The sequence below is a fragment of the Chiloscyllium punctatum genome, chromosome 18, assembly GCF_047496795.1.
Source record: "Chiloscyllium punctatum isolate Juve2018m chromosome 18, sChiPun1.3, whole genome shotgun sequence".
Classification (NCBI taxonomy): domain Eukaryota; kingdom Metazoa; phylum Chordata; class Chondrichthyes; order Orectolobiformes; family Hemiscylliidae; genus Chiloscyllium; species Chiloscyllium punctatum.
The window spans coordinates 88,705,718-88,723,037 of NC_092756.1; the positions used below are offsets into that span (position 1 = coordinate 88,705,718).

General features: G+C 44.6%; 2 protein-coding genes across 2 annotated transcripts; both read left to right on the forward strand.

Moving 5' to 3' along the window:
* The first annotated feature begins 225 nt into the window (after positions 1 to 225).
* Positions 226 to 7,076, forward strand: LOC140489044 (ferritin, middle subunit-like). The gene is made up of 4 exons (XM_072588283.1): positions 226 to 330; positions 5,318 to 5,464; positions 6,135 to 6,260; positions 6,921 to 7,076. The coding sequence occupies exons 1-4, from the start codon at positions 226 to 228 to the stop codon at positions 7,074 to 7,076; spliced, it is 534 nt and encodes a 177-aa protein (XP_072444384.1).
* A 3,827-nt stretch (positions 7,077 to 10,903) lies between these two features.
* On the forward strand, positions 10,904 to 16,376 carry LOC140488951 (ferritin, middle subunit-like). Its single transcript, XM_072588177.1, has 4 exons — positions 10,904 to 11,005; positions 14,632 to 14,778; positions 15,439 to 15,564; positions 16,215 to 16,376. The coding sequence occupies exons 1-4, from the start codon at positions 10,904 to 10,906 to the stop codon at positions 16,368 to 16,370; spliced, it is 531 nt and encodes a 176-aa protein (XP_072444278.1). The 3' UTR covers positions 16,371 to 16,376.
* Positions 16,377 to 17,320: the final 944 nt, after the last annotated feature.

Sequence of the window (17,320 nt, forward strand, 5' to 3'; positions counted from 1 at the left end):
TGGATTCAATTCCCATTCTGCGCTGAATGGACATGGCAGCTGATCGATTGATTAACAAGAGTGATTGGCCATCACTGATGATGTCATTTCCTGCTTAATAAAATGAGGTCTGCTCCTGGAGTATAAATAAAAGTCCAAAGGCTGTGGTGGTTTCGCTTGAGTTGTTTGTAATTCTAAGTTTGTGACTTGTCTTTGGTAGGCAAGTAGTACAATATTTGTCACAAAATGGCTTCCCACGTTTGTCAAAACTATCACCCGGATTGTGAAGCTGCTGTCAACAAGCAGATTAACCTGGAGCTCACTGCCTCCTATCTCTATCAGTCTTTGAGTGTTGTCTCTATTTATAATTGCTTCTATTATGGGAGGTAAAATTTTCCTTATTTCAAATCAACTTGATGCTCCTGTAGATTGACCTCTTTTGTAGCTCTTACCTGTTTCACAATTCAAGATAAGACCATAAGACATAGGAGTGGAAGTAAGGCCATTTGGCCCATCGAGTCCTCTCTGCTATTCAATCATGGTTGATGGGCATTTCAATTCCACCTACCTGCATTCTCTCCGTAGCCCTTAATTCCTTGTGACCTCAAGAATTTATTGATTTCTGCCTTAAAGGCCCCAACAGTGAACCCTGTGGGACACCGCTTGTCACCGGCTGCCATTCCGAAAAAGAACCTCTTATTCCCAACTCTAGTCTGTCAGACAGCCAATCCCCAATCCATACCAGTAGCTCACCTCAAACACCATGGGCCCTCACCTTGCTCAGCAGCCTCCCGTGTGGCACCTTATCAAGACCTTTTGGAAGTCTAGATAGGCCGTGTCGACTGGGTTTCCCTGGTCTAACCTACTTGTCACCTCTTCAAAGAACTCCAACAGGTTTGTCAGGCACGACCTCCCCTTACTAAATCCATATTGACTTGTTCTAATTTGACCCTTCTCTTCCAAGAATTTGGAAACCTCATCCTTAATGATGGATTCTAGAAATATACCAACAACAGAGGTTAGGCTAATTGGCCTATAATTTTCCATCTCTTGTCTTGATCCTTTCTTGAACAAGGGGGTTACAACAGTGATCTTCCAATCATCTGGGATTTTCCCTGACACCAGTGATTTTTGAAAGATCTCAACCAATGCATCCGCTATTTCCTCAGCCACCTCCCTCGAACTCCAGAATGTATCCCATCGGGGCCTGGAGATTTGTCAATTTTTAGACCTTTTAGCTTTTCTAGCACTTTCTGTTTTGTAATGGCAACCATACTCAACTCAGCCCCCTGACTCCCTTTAATTGTTGGGATATTACTCATGTCTTCCACTGTGAAGACTGATGCAAAGTACTTAGGTTCTCCTGCTATTTCCTTATCTCCCATCACGAGGCTTCCAGCATCAGTTTGAAGTGGCCTAATGTCTACTTTTGTCTGTCGTTTGTTATGTATTGAAATAAACTTTTACTATCACTTCTAATATTACTGGCTAGCCTTCCTTCCTATTTCATCCTCTCCTTCCTTATTTCTTTCTTTGTTATCATCTTTGTTTTTGTAGCCTTCCCAATCTTCTGATTTCCCAGTGCTCTTGGCCACTTCATAGGATCTCTTTCTTTGATAGATTTCCTGACTTCCTTTGTCAGCCATGGCTGTCTAATCCCTCCCTGGATAATCTTTCTCTTCTTGCTGATGAACCTCTGTACATTATCATCAATTTTACCCACTAACTCCTGCCATTTTTGCTCTACTGTCTTCCCTGCTAGGCTCTGCTTCCAGTCTACTTTCATCAGTTCCCCTCTCATGCCCTCATAATTATCTATCTTCAACTGTAACACGATTACATCCAATTTTGCCTTCTCTTTCAAACTGCAGACTGAACTCTACCATATTTTGATTGCTGCTTCCTAAGGGTTCCCTTACTTTAAGATCTTTTATAAATTCTGGTTCATTGCAAAGCACTAGGTCCAGAATAGCCTGCTCCCTTGTGGGCTCCATGACAAGCTGTTCCAAAAAGCCATCCTGTAAGCATTCCACGAATTCCCTTTCTTTGGATCCACTGGCAACATTATTTACCCAGTCCACCTGCATATTGAAGTCTCCCATGATCACCATGACCATGCCTTCTCTATTTCCCGGTACATGTTGTGCCCCTGGTCCTGACCACTGTTAGGTCTGTACGTAACTCCAACTATGGTTTTTTTTTTGACTTTGTGGTTCCTCAATTCCACCCACAGACTCCACATCATCCAACGCTGTGTCATGTCAGTGCCATAGATTTAATTTTGTTCTTAACAAGGCAACCCTGCCCCCTCTGCCCACCTCCCTGTCTTTTCAATAAGTTGAAAACCCTTGGATAATTAACTGCCAGTCCTGACCCCTGTAACCATGTATCTGTGAAGCCAACCACATCGTAATGCTGTGTTACAGCAACAATGGGGTGTGATATTGATGTGCAATCATGTATGCAAGGTGAAGTGTTCTTGGTTAGTGTACGATTCGCTGATATGGCTGTCATAGGCAGTAACTGTCACTTCCCTAGGATTGTCAAAACAGGATATTTTACAGGAATAGCTTAAACCATTTAGGTCAACCATATGGAGGTATCCATTGACCAGCTGCCTTTCTGCTGCTTTAATGTATTCTGGTATCTTTGATTTTATTTTCTGCTAATGCTAAATAAGCATCATACTAGATTTGATACTGTAAAAGGGAGTTATGGCAGTGTTTGAATGATACTTGGCTTCTCTGAGCAGAGGTATTTAATGTCAGTCTGTGACTGGCCTCCACTTAAGTAGGCTCCAGTTGAGGCCTATTTAGCTCTCTGTATTATCCATTTGTGTGGGTGGTCAGGTAGCCACTTGTCCTCCATCCCTTCACCTGGAGGAAGAGTCTATTTGCTGTAGTGTTGGTGTACCCACAAGGTGGCTGGATTAGTCTGAAATTTCCCTTTGACTGGAGAAATGGAGGCCATCAAATCAGGATGGTATGAGAATTAAAATGGCCCACTTTCCCCAGTAATGATTTGCCCATGCCCTTCTGAACTGTTAGAATGACCTAATTGGAAGGTGTTTAGTGAGTGCTGCAGGGTACCTGGTAGATAATGGACACTGAAGGGAGGTGGAGAATACGGTACCAATGGAGTGGGCTGTTTTATCCTGGATGGTGTCTCACTCTTGAATATTGCAGGAACACTCCTCCAGACATGTGGTGAATATTCATCACACTCTCTAGGGCTCCTCTGTTTTACAGGTCCCCTCTCAGATGAGAATGAAATCCCGAGAGCTTTATTTGGTGAACCAGTTAGCTTTTAATAAGGATGGATCACTCCCTTCCAGTCTGACCTGAGTTGTGCCCCTTCATAATCCTCCCCCAACTGTTGGGGCCCAGTCTGGATCTGTCAAAACCACTAAGGTTGCCCAGACCCTAACCTTTCCTCATCAGAAAGGCAGTTGTATCGTATATAGTCCAGGAGGTGATGCAGCTAGTCAAACCATTCTGCTTTATACAAACAACTATCGACATACTATGGTAGAAGCACCAACAAAAGGAAAGAAGAGTTTAAGACAATCCAACAACTTGGAACCTAATGTACTCAATTGCAACATAACAAAGGAACTGTTCCCATACCCACAACAGGCCAAAAACACCCCCTTCAGCAAATGGTAACTACAAACTCTGCTTCTTGCTGGCAAGAGTTTTCAGAGCATTCAAGTAAGCACCATCTGTTTGAAGCATGGAACCAAGTTTCAGAGTAACAGCTTCTCCACTACTAGCGGTTTCTGCATGTTAAAACAAAACAAGATTGGAGAATAACTGGGCTGGCCACTCCCCTGTCATTTTTTTTCCTCTTTCAAGAAGGTATTTCCAGACATAGCAGCACCTCTGCCTCTTTGACCCGTCTTGAAGGGGGCACAAACAAAGGATGAAACATCTTGCTTCAAGGAGTATCATTAACATAACATTCACTTGTGAGCATGATGGCTCAATGTTTGAGTCAAATATGGGTGCAAATCTAATGGTTTGAACTGCTCAAGTCAAACCAAGCATAGTGCTTTTCAGTTTAGCTGTGGATGGTGTCACCAGCTTGATGTAATGGTTAATCTGAGTCACATGAGGTTTCCCTGTCTCAGACTCTTCTTTGATCAAGTTACACTTGTCTAATCACTCAGTTGCTTGCTTACAATTCAAAGGCTCCTTGCACAGGCTTTCCTCAGCAAACCCCAGGTCCCTTCTCTCTCATTCCATTCCACTCATTCCCTTCCATACTCTGATATGAACACATTTGTACTGATCCAATCTATGGTACAGACAATCCCAATGATCTACAACTTGCACAAAACTCTCTCCTGACTAAATTAGTGCCAGCAGTGTCCAACATCCACTTTAGCCCCAAAGGAACAATGTAGTGCCTTGCAGCAGCCTCATAGTTACTTTCTCATTGAATGGCAGGACAGGTTAGAGGGGCTGAATGGCCTACAGTCCTTGTGTTCTGATGTTCTGTATCTCTAGTCCATTCAGAAAAATGTCCTGGTGACTGGGTATTCCCCTCTGGTTAATGGTGACTGGAGTAGACTGCACTGAGTACTCCAGTGGCTTTCCTTGTCACCCAACTGAACCCTCACTTCATTAAAGGTTACAACTTCAGTTGGTTCCATGTAGAATATTTGAAATCTACCATCCCAGACCTGGTCTGCACAGAAACAGACCCTTTAAGCCACTCTTCCATGCCAGCTAGATATCCCACATTAATCTAGTCCCATTTGCCACATATCACTCTAAATACCTCCCATTCATTTACCCATCCAGATGCCTTTGAAATGTGGTAAATGTCCCAGCCTCCTACTTCCTTTGGCAGCTCATTCCATACACCTTTTTTTTTTGGAAAAAGCTGCTGCCTGGGTCCACTTATGTCCATCCCTCATATTAACCCTGTGCTGTCTTGCTTTGGGCCCCCACCCCACCACAAATACATCCTGCACTCTCGTTTCCTTTTATTGAAGAGTTTCAGTCAATGTCTAATACCTTCCAATTCTAATGGTGTTAATGAGCAGAAACATGAATTTCGTGTTTCTCACCTCTGATGCTGTACCAGACCTGCTGAGCAACACCAGCTGTTTAATCCAAATTAAAACATGGATGTTGCATGTCCTCAGGAGGAAGCTGGGGTGAAGAGCTGCTGGCTCACTGGACAACACTGGGATATTAAAATGGCTGAGAATGCAGAGGATTAATAACTGCTTGAATAGGCAGGCAGTCTGAGGACTAAATTAGTCTCTACTTCTCCCAACTAGAATTGGGGCCAGTGATGTGCTAATGGGATGGAAATGGTTCTCTTTCAGATGTCGTACTTTGACCGGGATGATGTTGCCCTGCACCATTTCTCCCAGTTCTTCAAAGCTCAGTCCCAGGAGAAGCAGGAACATGCAGAGAAGCTGCTGAAATTCCAGAATCAGCGTGGAGGCAGAGTCCTCCTCCAGGATGTGAAGGTGGGAATGTTGGGGAGGGGATTGGCTGTTCTCGTGATGTGGCTTCAATCTGTTGGTAACAGGGTTTGTTCATCCTGAAGGGGGAAGTGAAGAGTAGCTTGTCTTCCCATATGATCTCTTCCATCTCCCACTCACTGCATAGAAACCGGCCCTTTGGTCTACCATATCTAGCTGACCAAACTACACTAATCCCACCTACCTGCACTTAGTCCTTCACACACTGTACCCTGGCATTTGAAGTATTTCTCCAGATGTTACTGCAATGTCACTGGACTAGCTGCCTCCCCCACTCAGGTGCTGCATTCCATATTTCTCAATTTCCTGAGATCTCACTAAAACCCTTCCTCCTCAAATCATCCTCTGGACTTGAGGATGGTACTGGCACTGCACAGTCTCAGTGCCAGGGACCCAGGTCCAATTCCAGCCTCTAGGATCTGCTCAGTTTGAACATGGCACAAAGATGTGCTGGTCAGTTTGGTCATGCTAGGTTGCCCAGTTTCCAGGGATACACAGGCTACATGTTTCTCTAAACAGGATTACAGGGATGGGTTGGGTCAGTGTGGGACCCTCTGGAGGGTTGATGTGGACAAATGGGTTAAATGACCTGGTTCACCCTATTGTCAGGATTCTGATTACTGATCCTTAACTGTCCTTTGTTTCCATGTTTCAGAAGCCAGAGAGGGATGAGTGGGGTAACGGTCTGCAGGCAATGCAGGTTGCCCTGGATCTGGAGAAGAATGTGAACCAGAGTTTGCTGGATCTACACCAACTCGCCACTGCCCAGACTGACCCTCATGTAAGCTTCACCACCTCCTCGTTCTCATCACTGCCAGACCCTCAGGGCAACACCTCACTGGTTGGTCTCTGTGGGTTTGAAATTCAATAATGTAACATATTTGGGGAGATGTGATTTGGTGATGCCAGTGTCAGACTAGGGTGTGCAAAGTTAAAACTAACACCACCAGGTTATAGTCCAACAGGCTTATTCAGAAGCTCTAGCTTCCAAACTAATACTCTTTGACTACCTGAAGAAGCCGCACTCTGAAAGGCAGTGCTTCTGAATAAACCTGTTGGACCAAACCTGATGTTGTGAATATTAACTGTGTCCAGATATAACATTGCAACCACCAGTGTGGATCTGGAATGATCAATGTTACAACTCTTCAGCAAGGAGGAACTTGGATTGTAATCTGGTGGGAGTGCTGAAGTGATATTGGCCACTGAATCCTTATTCAGGACCATTGCAGTGGAATGATCACCATCCACCACAATACAACTCAGTTCCACTTAAATGGCAAGATGTGCCAGCTGAGTGGCTAATATATTCGTTAGTACAAAATCTCTAGTTTGCTGGATTTTTCTGGGTTGTCTAGAGCTATTATTGCCAAGTCTGTTTTTGCAGCAGAATTCTCCAAACTGTCTTGGATTGTGCTCATGTAATATTCCTGTGTTCCAGCTGTGTGACTTCCTGGAGACTCACTATTTGGATGAGGAGGTTGAGATCATTAAGCGACTTGGGGACTACATCACCAACCTGAAGCGTCTGGGAGCCCCTGAGAATGGGCTGGGAGAGTACCTGTTTGACAGGCTCTCACTGGAGGACAGCAGTTAGTGGGGCATGGGGTACTGTCTGCTTTTGTCCGAATGCATTACTGACTTAACTTGGACAATCTGGCTCCTCCCTAGGGAGAGGGAATATGTTGGCAAGAATGTAATGGCTGTACTACCTGAATGGAAATGGATAAAATGTTCTCTTGATCTTGCTTTTTGTCCATCATTCAGAGCACTGATCCTTCTCTCAAATTTTTTTGCTATCTCTCAGGGGGGCTTGATGTCAGTAATCATCCTGCAATTTGGATCACATCACTGGACAAAAACACCTCACCAAATGTCTCCTCTTCACTCTTCCACCTCAGCTGACACTCCACACTCCAGTGGACAGGAATAACTAGATGGGGTTGTTGTAACTAAAATTCAAGCTATCGTGCCCCCACATGTGAAGTTGGGTGTTTTACACTCTGGAGTAGAAAACATTTTTAATGATTCTTTTGTCCAAGAATTTTTTTTTTTTTTTGCCTAAAGCTGTAGGCATTAATCCAAACAGTGAGCAGGGAAGTTCCATACCTCATCAAAATATCAGCTCCAGACATCCATTTCTTGAGACACCCTACATCTTTGATTCCAAGTTCACTTCCACATTTGCTCATCAAGTGTTCACCTCAGCATCAATACCTTCCTTCACTTGGAAAGGACTCTGCAATTTGGAATCAAAAACAGCATCATCTGGGTGACCTGATCTGTTCACCTCTCATAAGCTTTTGGGTGAGATCCATCAGGTTCTGGTTTCTACCCAGATGGTGGAATGGTATGACCTCAATTTGTCTGGTTTTAGCTTCCCCCTGGAACTCTAACATGACCAGGATATTCTAAATGCTACTGTTTTCTTTTGCCAGAGTATGGCTTAGGAGTCCATGGGTGTTCAGGCCAGCCTCGGGGCCTGTGATCGTCACTCCTTAGCAGTGGGGTACAAAGAGTGGTTCATTGCTCTGTAGTCTGAATAAAACGTGCAGCACCTGATGAGCACCTTGATTAAATACCCATTCTAGCACAACTAGGAGTCAACCTACAGCAAGGGAAGGTTTTTTTCCCCCACAGTAGCAATGTTATCCCACTGTGTCTATCCTCACTTTTGTTTACCCCCCTATCTGAAGACTCACTCCCAACACTGCTTCTGCACTTTCAATAAACCTCAAGCCTGCCCACCCAGAGCTGGGATAATTCCCTCCAGAAACACATTCCTGGGACTCAGCTGAAGAAATTCTCCTGAGCTGCATTGAATTAATACACATGCTCCCATCGTCTCCTACAGCTGAAATGAGCAGTCTGACTGTGATCTGGGAATAACACGGCAATGCTCAGGGTTAGATGCTTCCACCTGGTTTACTCTTGCTGCTAAAGTCAGCAGTTTGCAGTCCAAGCTGATCCCTCCTTTCTCCCAGCTTCCCATGTGCTGAAGGATTCTCCTGATGCAGTTTGATTTGACCCAGTGATGTTGAAGGAGCAGTGATTTCTCTCCAAGTTCGGGAGTGCTGTCATTCTGAAAGGAAAACCTGGAGATGCTGACTCTCCTGTACAGCTGCTCCTTCATCTTTGGGGTTTCAGGGATCAGGGGTTAGGGAGGGGCCTCTCCTGGGGATTGTTTGAGTGAATTTTGTAATGAGCATACACTACAGCCTTCAGAGAGGGTTTAGGTCCTTAACATATTTATTCCACAACGTAAAACCTTTTATTGTAAACAATCAAGTCATGCCAACATATCTCTCTACTGTGCAGGCTGAGGCCATTCAGCCCATTGAGTCTGCACCAATTATCTGAACAGCATCCTGTTCAGACCCACCCCCATCCTCTTAACCCTGCATTTCCCATGGCTGATTCACCGATCCTGCACATCTTTGGAGTGTGGGAGGAAATTGGAGCACTCATATGAAACCCACACAGGCACAAGGAGAGAATGCACACTCTATATATATATATACACACACACACACTCACCCGCGGCTGGAATCAAACCCAGGTCCCTGGTGCTGTGAGACAGCAGTGCTAATCACTGAGCCACCACACCATCCTAAAGAAACAAATCACTGCACACCAGTAGAGTCATAGAGTCATACAATACAGAAGCAGACCCTTCGGTCCAACCTGTCCACGCCGAACAGATTTCCAAATATGTACCAGTTGCCCTTGCCTGCATTTGGCCCACGTCCCTCTAAAACATTCCCATTCATGTATCCGTCCAAATGTCTTTTAAATGTTATAATTGTACCCGCCTCCACCACTTCGTCTCGCAGCTCGTTCCATGTACACAGCACCCTCTCTCTGATAAGGTTGACCCTCACATCCCTGTTTTTAATCTTTCCCCTCCCACTTTAAGCCTATGTCCCTCTAGTTTTGCACTCCCCCATCCCAGCGTGGTTTTTATTGGTCAATCTTCAGGGTGCCAATCACAAGGCTACGTTTCGTGCCCAGCCACAGTTACCCTTCAGGTGGTGGTGATGAGCTGGTTATTACAGCCCACCTGGTGTGGGAGAGACCAGAATGATGATGATGATGATGATGATGATGATGATGCTGCTGAGGGGGGGGGCTTCCGGGACTTGGATTCAGAAACAGTGATATTGTTCCAACTCAGGATGGCGAGAGATTTCCCTGGGGCTTCGTCAGTGTTGGGGCTGGATTCAGACAGAAGATTGGAAAATATTCCACCACTTTTACTTGTAGATGGTGGACAGTGTTTGGAAAGTCAGGAGTTGAGAAATTCACAACAGTATTCCCAGCCTCTGACCTGCTCTCATCGCCATGAATATTTATCAGGGTTGACCTCGGACCATGGTTCCATGTACAATATTCAAACTTGTAACTCAATCTGACAAGTAATGACTAGACTGTAACCTGGTATTTGAATCAGATACTGGGTCAAAGTAACTTGCTTCCGCCAATCCATCCGTCAAGGCTGTGATCATACCCTAACATTGAGTAGGCACCTTCAATCCCCAAACTCTCACAGCCCACCACTCCACTGGAGGCTGCTCAGTTCAACACAATCAACTTTAGGTTGAGACACCCTCATGTCCATATCGCTGTGGGGATGGACCATGTTGAGCTGGGAGGCCAGTTTCTGAGCTGCACATTTTACAGATTGCAATGTAAACAGAACCAGAATCTTCCCATTTGGAAACATCCTTGAGTTGAGGGACTGGTCCTTCTTGAAACAATTAATAATTAAACATGGAGACAGAAAAGTTGATCATACAGTATGTTTCTAACAGCAATTTAGGAATGGAAGCCTGAGGCCTACTTCATGGCTGACGCACTCATGGATGACCCAAAAGCACTTCATTTCTGTCACTGTCAATCAATAGGCAAATGTTTAATGTCAACAAAATCTAGCCATTTTTCAATGGACTCCCAACACTATCATTCAAAAGCTAGGAAGACAAATCCCTCAGAGTAACAAATTAATAAAATTCTGCAAATCTGTTTTCAGCATGTCTTAATACACAAGCTCAAATACAATAGTGGAATTTCAGAGTATGTTTTAATCTCATTTTCAGGTAGAGATATTTACAGAATTTGCACTTGTGTAAGAGGTCAAAGGTCAATCGCCAATTTCATCATCCACCAGTTGTCAATTCTGATTGGCTTCTGGATCCAATTCCCATTCTGCGCTGAATGGACATGGCAGCTGATCGATTGATTAACAAGAGTGATTGGCCATCACTGATGATGTCATTTCCTGCTTTATAAACTGAGGTCTGCTCCTGGAATATAAATAAAAGTCCAAAGGCTGTGGTGGTTTAGGTACAGTTGGTAGTAATTCTAAATTTATGGTTGGTCTGTGACTTCTCTTGGGTAGGTAAGTAGTATAATATTTGTCACAAAATGGCTTCCCAGATTTGTCAAAACTATCACCCGGATTGTGAAGCTGCTGTCAACAAGCAGATTAACCTGGAGCTCACTGCCTCCTATCTCTATCAGTCTTTGGTGAGTGTTGTCTCTTTGTAATTGCTTCTATTATGTGAAGTGAACTCTTTATTTCTAATTAACTTGATGTTCTTTTCAATTGGCTGTTGTAGCTCTTGCCTATTTCATAATTCAAGGTAAATGTGGTGTTACAACAACAATGGGGTATGACACTGATGTGTAATAATGTATGCTCCTGTTTATGTTCGGTGATGTTTCTGGGGTGCAGTGTCCTTGGTTAGTGTACAATTCCCTGATATGGCTGTCACAGGCAGTAACTGTCATTTCCCTAGGGTTGTCAAAACAGGATATTTTACAGGAATAGCTTAACCATTTTGTGGGTGGCATGATGGCACAGTGGTTAGCACTGCTGCCTCACAGTACCAGAGACCTGGGTTCAATTCCCACCTCTTGCAACTGTCTGTCTGTGTGGTGTTTTCACATTCTCCCTACTTCTGTGTGGGTTTCCTCTGGGTGTTCTGGTTTCTCTCACAGTCCAAAGACCTGCAGGTTAAGTGAATTGGCTGTGCTAAATTAATTGTCTTAGGTGAAGAGGTGAAATGTGTCTGGGTGTGTTGCTCTTCAGAGGGTCGGTGTGGATTTGTTGGGCTGAAAGGCCTGTTTTCCCCATTGTAAGTAAGCTAATTTAGGTCCTCCATATGGTGGAATGGAGGTATCTATTGACTAGTTGCCATTTTGCTACTTTAATGTATTCTTGATTTGGAGATGCCAGTGTTGGACTGGGGTTTACAAAGTTAAAAATCACACAACATCAGGTTATAGTCCAACCGGTTTAATTGGAAGCACACTAGCTTTCAGAGCAATGCTCCGAAAGCTAGTGTGCTTCCAATGTACTTCAGGAATCACCTGATGAAGGAGCATCGCTCTGAAATCTAGTGTGCTTCCAATTAAACCGGTTGGACTATAACCTGATGTTGTGTGATTTTTAACTTAATGATTAGATTACTTACAGTGTGGAAACAGGCCCTTCGGCCCAAGTCCACACCGCCCCGCCGAAGCGTAACCCACCCATACCCCTACATCTACATCTACATCTACCCCTTACCTAACACTACGGGCAATTTAGCATGGCCAATTCACCTAACCTGCACATCTTTGGACTGTGGGAGGAAACCGGAGCACCCGGAGGAAACCCACGCAGACACCCTCATCAGAAACCCACCCTCATCAGAAATGCATTCTGGTATGCTTGCATTTTCCTGCAAATACTAAATAAGCATCATACTAGATTTGATACTGTAAAAGGGAGTTATGGCAGTGTTTATCAATGATACTTGGCTCATCTGAGCAGAGGTATTTAATGTCAGCCTGTGACTGGCCTGCACTTAAATAGGCTCCAGTTGAGGCCTATTTAGCTTTCTGTATTATCCATTTGTGTGGGTGGTCAGGTAGCCACTGGTTGTCCATCCCTTCACCTGGAGGAAGAATTGACTTGCTGTAGTGTTGGTGTACCCACAAGGTGGCTGGAGTAGCCTGAAATTTGACCCAATGACTGAAGAAATGGAGACCATCAAATCAGGATGGTATGAGAATTAAAATGGCCCACTTTTCCCAGTAATGATTTGCCCATGCCCTTCTGAAGTGTTAGAATGACCTATTTGGAAGGTGTTTAGTGAGTGCTGCAGGGTACCTGGTAGATAATGGACATTGAAGGGAGGTGGAGAATGTAGTACCAATGGAGTGGGCTGTTTTTATCCTGGATGGTGTCTGCTTGAATGTTATAGGTACACTCGTACAAACATGTGGTGAATATTCATCACACTCTATGCTCTGTTTTAAAGGTGCCATCTCATGAGATGAGAATGGAGTCCCTAGAGCTCTGATGGAGGTGGGAACAGCTCTCATTGGTGAACCAGTTAGCTTTAAATAAGGATGGGTCACTCCCTTCCAGTCTGACCTGAGTTGTGCCCCTTCATAATCCTCAACCAACTGTTGGGGCCCAGTCTGGATCTGTCAAAACCACTAAGGTTGCCCAGACCCTAACCTTTCCTCATCAGAAAGGCAGTTGTATCGTGTATACTCGAGGAGGTCATGCAGCTGGTCAAACCATTCTGCTTTATACAAACAACTATTGACATACTATGGTAGAAGCACCAACAAAAGGAAACAGGAGTTTAAGACAATCCAACTATTTGGAACCCAATGGACTCAATTGCAACATAACAATGGAGCTGTTCCCATACCCACAACAGCCCAAAAACACCCCTTCAGCAAATGGGAAATACAAACTCTGCTTCTTGTTGGCCGGAGAGTTTTCAGAGCATTCAAGTAAGAAACATCTGTTTGAAGCATGGGACCGTGTTTGAGTAACAGCTTCTCTGCAACTAGCAGTTTCTGCCTGTTAAAACAAACCAAGATTGGAGAATAACTGGCCACTCCCCTGTTTTTCATATTTTTTTTAAGCTATTTCCAGACATAGCAGCACCTCTGCCTTTATGACCCTTCTAGAGGTGGGGGGCACAAACCAAAGATGAAACATCCTGCTTAAAGGAGTATCATTAACATAATATTCACTTGTGAGCATGATGGCTCAATGTTTGAGTCAAATATGGGTGTCCGTTTACCTGTGGATGATGTCACCAGCTTGATGTAATGGTTAATCCGGGGTCACATGAGGTTTTCCCTGTCTCAGACTCTTCCTTGATCAAGTTACACTTTTCTAATCACGCAGTTGCTTGCTCACAATTCAAAGGCTCCTTGCACAGGCTTTCCTCAGCAAACCCCAGGTCCCCTTTCTCTCATTCCATTACACTCATTCCCTTCCATACTCTGATATGAACACATTTGTACTGATCCAATCTATGGTACAGACAATCCCAATGATCTACAACTTGCACAAAACTCTCTCCTGATTTAAATTAGTGCCAGCAGTGTCCAACATCCACTTTAGCAACAAAGGAACAATTTCGTTCCTTGCAGCAGCCTCATGGTTACTTTCTCACTGAATGGCAGGACTGGCTTGAGGGGCTGAATGGCCTACAGTCCCTGTGTCCTGATATCAGTTTTGTATCCCAATGTCCTGGTGACTGGGTATTCCCCTCTGGTTAATGGTGACTGGGGTAGACTGCACGTAGTACTCCAGTGGCTTTCCTTGTCACCCAACTGAACCCTCACCTTGTTAAAGGTTACAACTTCAGTTGGTTTCATGCAGAATATTTGAAATCTACCATCCCAGACCTGGTCTGCACAGAAACAGACCCTCTAAGCCACTCTTCCATGCCAGCCAGATATCCCACATAATCTAGACCCATTTGGCACATATCACTCTAAATACCTTCTTTTATTGACTGGAACTCTTCAATGTCTATTATCCTCCAATTCTAATGGTGTTAATGAGCAGAAACATGAATTTCGTGTTTCTCTCCTCTGATGCTGTACCAGACCTGCTCAGCAACACACCAGCTGTTTAATCCAAATTAAAACATGGATGTTGCATGTCCTCAGGAGGAAGCTGGGGTGAAGAGCTGCTGGCTCACTGGACAACACTGGGATATTAAATCACTTGAGAATGCAGAGGATTAATATCTGCTTGAATAGTCAGTCTGAGGGCTAAATTAGTCTCTACTTCTCCCAACTAGAATTGGGGCCAGTGATGTGTTAATGGGATGGAAATGGTTCTCTTTCAGATGTCGTACTTTGACCGGGATGATGTTGCCCTGCACCATTTCTCCCAGTTCTTCAAAGCTCAGTCCCAGGAGAAGCAGGAACATGCAGAGAAGCTGCTGAAATTCCAGAATCAGCGTGGAGGCAGAGTCCTCCTCCAGGATGTGAAGGTGGGGATGTTGGGGAAGGGATTGGTTGATCTCGTGATGTGGCTTCAATCTGTTGGTAACAGGGTTTGCTCACCCTGAAGGGGGAAGTGAAGAGTAGCTTGTCTTCCCATATGATCTCTTCCATCTCCCTGTCACTGCATAGAAACAGGCCCTTTGGTCTACCATATCTATGCTGACCCAACTACACTAATCCCACCTACCTGCACTTAGTCCTTCACACACTGTACCCTGGCATTTGAAGTATTTCTCCAGATGTTGCTGCAATGTCACTGGACTAGCTGCCTCCCCCACTCAGGTGCTGCATTCCATATTTCTCAATTTCCTGAGATCCCACTAAAACCCTTCCTCCTCTGGACTTGAGGATGGTACTGGCACTGCACTGTCTCAGTGCCAGGGACCCAGATCCAATTCCAGCCTCTAGGATCTGCTCAGTTTGAACATGGCACAAAGATGTGCTGGTCAGTTTGGTCATGCTAGGTTGCCCAGTTTCCAGGGATACACAGGCTACATGTTTCTCTAAACAGGATTACAGGGATGGGTTGGGTCAGTGTGGGACCCTCTGGAGGGTTGATGTGGACAAATGGGTTAAATGACCTGCTTCACCCTATTGTCAGCATTCTGATTTCTGATCCTTAACTGTCCTTTGTTTCCATGTTTCAGAAGCCAGAGAGGGATGAGTGGGGTAACGGTCTGCAGGCAATGCAGGTTGCCCTGGATCTGGAGAAGAATGTGAACCAGAGTTTGCTGGATCTACACCAACTCTCCACTGCCCAGACTGACCCTCATGTAAGCTTCACCACCTCATTCTCCTCACTGTCAGACCCTCAGGGTAACACCTCACTGGTTGGTCTCTGTGGGTTTGAAACTCAATAATGCAACATTTGGGGAGATGTCATTTGGAGATGCCAGTGTCAGACTGGGGTGTACAAAGTTAAAGCTAACACCATCAGGTTATAGTCCAACAGGTGTATTCAGAAGCTCGAGCTTCCAAACTAATACTCTTCGACCACCTGAAGAAGCAGCACTCTGAAAGCCAGTGCTTCTGAATAAACCTGGTGTTGTGATTTTTAACTTTGTCCAGATATCACATTGTAACCACCAGTGTGGATCTGGAATGATCAATCTTACAACTCTTCAGCAAGAAGGTCAAGGAGGAACTTGGATTGTAATCTGGTGGGAGTGCTGAAGTGATATTGGCCACTGAATCCTCATTCAGGACCATTGCAGTGGAATGATCACCATCCACCACAATACAACTCTGCTCAACTTAAATGGCAAGATGTGGCAGCTGAGAGGCTAATATATTCACTAGTACAAAATCTCTAGTTTGCTGGATTTTTCTGGGTTGTCTAGAGCTAGTACTGCCCAGTCTGTTTAGCTGTGGGAATTCTCCAAACTGTCTTGGATTGTGCTCATGTAATATTCCTGTGTTCCAGCTGTGTGACTTCCTGGAGACTCACTATTTGGATGAGGAGGTTGAGATCATCAAGCGACTTGGGGACTACATTACCAACCTGAAGCGTCTGGGAGCCCCTGAGAATGGGCTGGGAGAGTACCTGTTTGACAGGCTCTCACTGGAGGACAGCAGTTAGTGGGGCAGGGGGTACTGTCTGCTTTTGTCTGAATGCATTACTGACTTCACTTGGACAATCTGGCTCCTCCCTAGGGAGAAGGAATATGTTGGCAAGAATGTAATGGCTGTACCACCTGAATGGAAATGAATAAAATGTTCTCTTGATCTTGCTTTTTGTCTTTCATTTGGACCACTGATCCTGCTCTCAAATTTGCTACCTCTGTCGGGGGTGGGGGGGGCTTGATGTCAGTAATCATCCTGCAATTTGGCTCTCATCACTGGCCTAAAACACCTCACCAAATGTCTCCTCTTCACTCTTCCACCTCAGCTGACACTCCACACCCCAGTGGACAGGAATAACTAGATGGGGTTGTTGTAACTAAAATTCAAGCTATCGTGCCCCACTTGTGAGGTTGGGTGTTTTACACTCTGGAGTAGAAAACATTTTTTTAATTATTCTTTTTGTCCAAGAATTATACTCTTTTGGACTAATGCCGACACTTTTAGGCCAACAGTGGGCAGGGAAGTTTCCTTAACTCTCGAGACCAAACATCCATTTCCCTAGACACCCTAAACCTTTGATTCCAAGTTCATTTCCAGATTTGCCCCTCAAGTATTCACCTCAGCATCAATGCCTTTGTTCACTCTAGAAGGACTCCACAATTTGGAATCAAACTGCATCATTTGGGTGACCAGATCTGATCACCTCTCTCTTGTGGAACTCACCCCAAGCCCATGAGGTTCTGGTTTCTACCTAGATTGTGGAACGGCTAATGATATGATCTCAATTTGTCTGGTATAGCTTTCCTATGGAACTCTAACATGATCAGGATATTCTAAATGCTCCTGTTTTCTTTTACATCTGAGCCCAGCCTTAGGAGCCTCTTCTTGTTCAGACAAGCACAGGGGCCTGTGATTGTCACTCCTTCCCTTGTTACAGTCCTTAACAGTGGCGTACAAAGAGTGGCT

Excerpts from the sequence above, each read along its gene's own strand:
- LOC140489044 (XM_072588283.1), top strand. The coding sequence starts at position 226 with ATGGCTTCCCACGTTTGTCAAAACTATCACCCGGATTGTGAAGCTGCT. Across the intron at positions 5,465-6,134 it reads TCCTCCTCCAGGATGTGAAG|AAGCCAGAGAGGGATGAGTG; the intron begins GTGGGAATGTTG and ends TCCATGTTTCAG. Across the intron at positions 6,261-6,920 it reads CTGCCCAGACTGACCCTCAT|CTGTGTGACTTCCTGGAGAC; the intron begins GTAAGCTTCACC and ends CCTGTGTTCCAG.
- LOC140488951 (XM_072588177.1), top strand. The coding sequence starts at position 10,904 with ATGGCTTCCCAGATTTGTCAAAACTATCACCCGGATTGTGAAGCTGCT. Across the intron at positions 11,006-14,631 it reads CCTATCTCTATCAGTCTTTG|ATGTCGTACTTTGACCGGGA; the intron begins GTGAGTGTTGTC and ends GTTCTCTTTCAG. Across the intron at positions 15,565-16,214 it reads CTGCCCAGACTGACCCTCAT|CTGTGTGACTTCCTGGAGAC; the intron begins GTAAGCTTCACC and ends CCTGTGTTCCAG.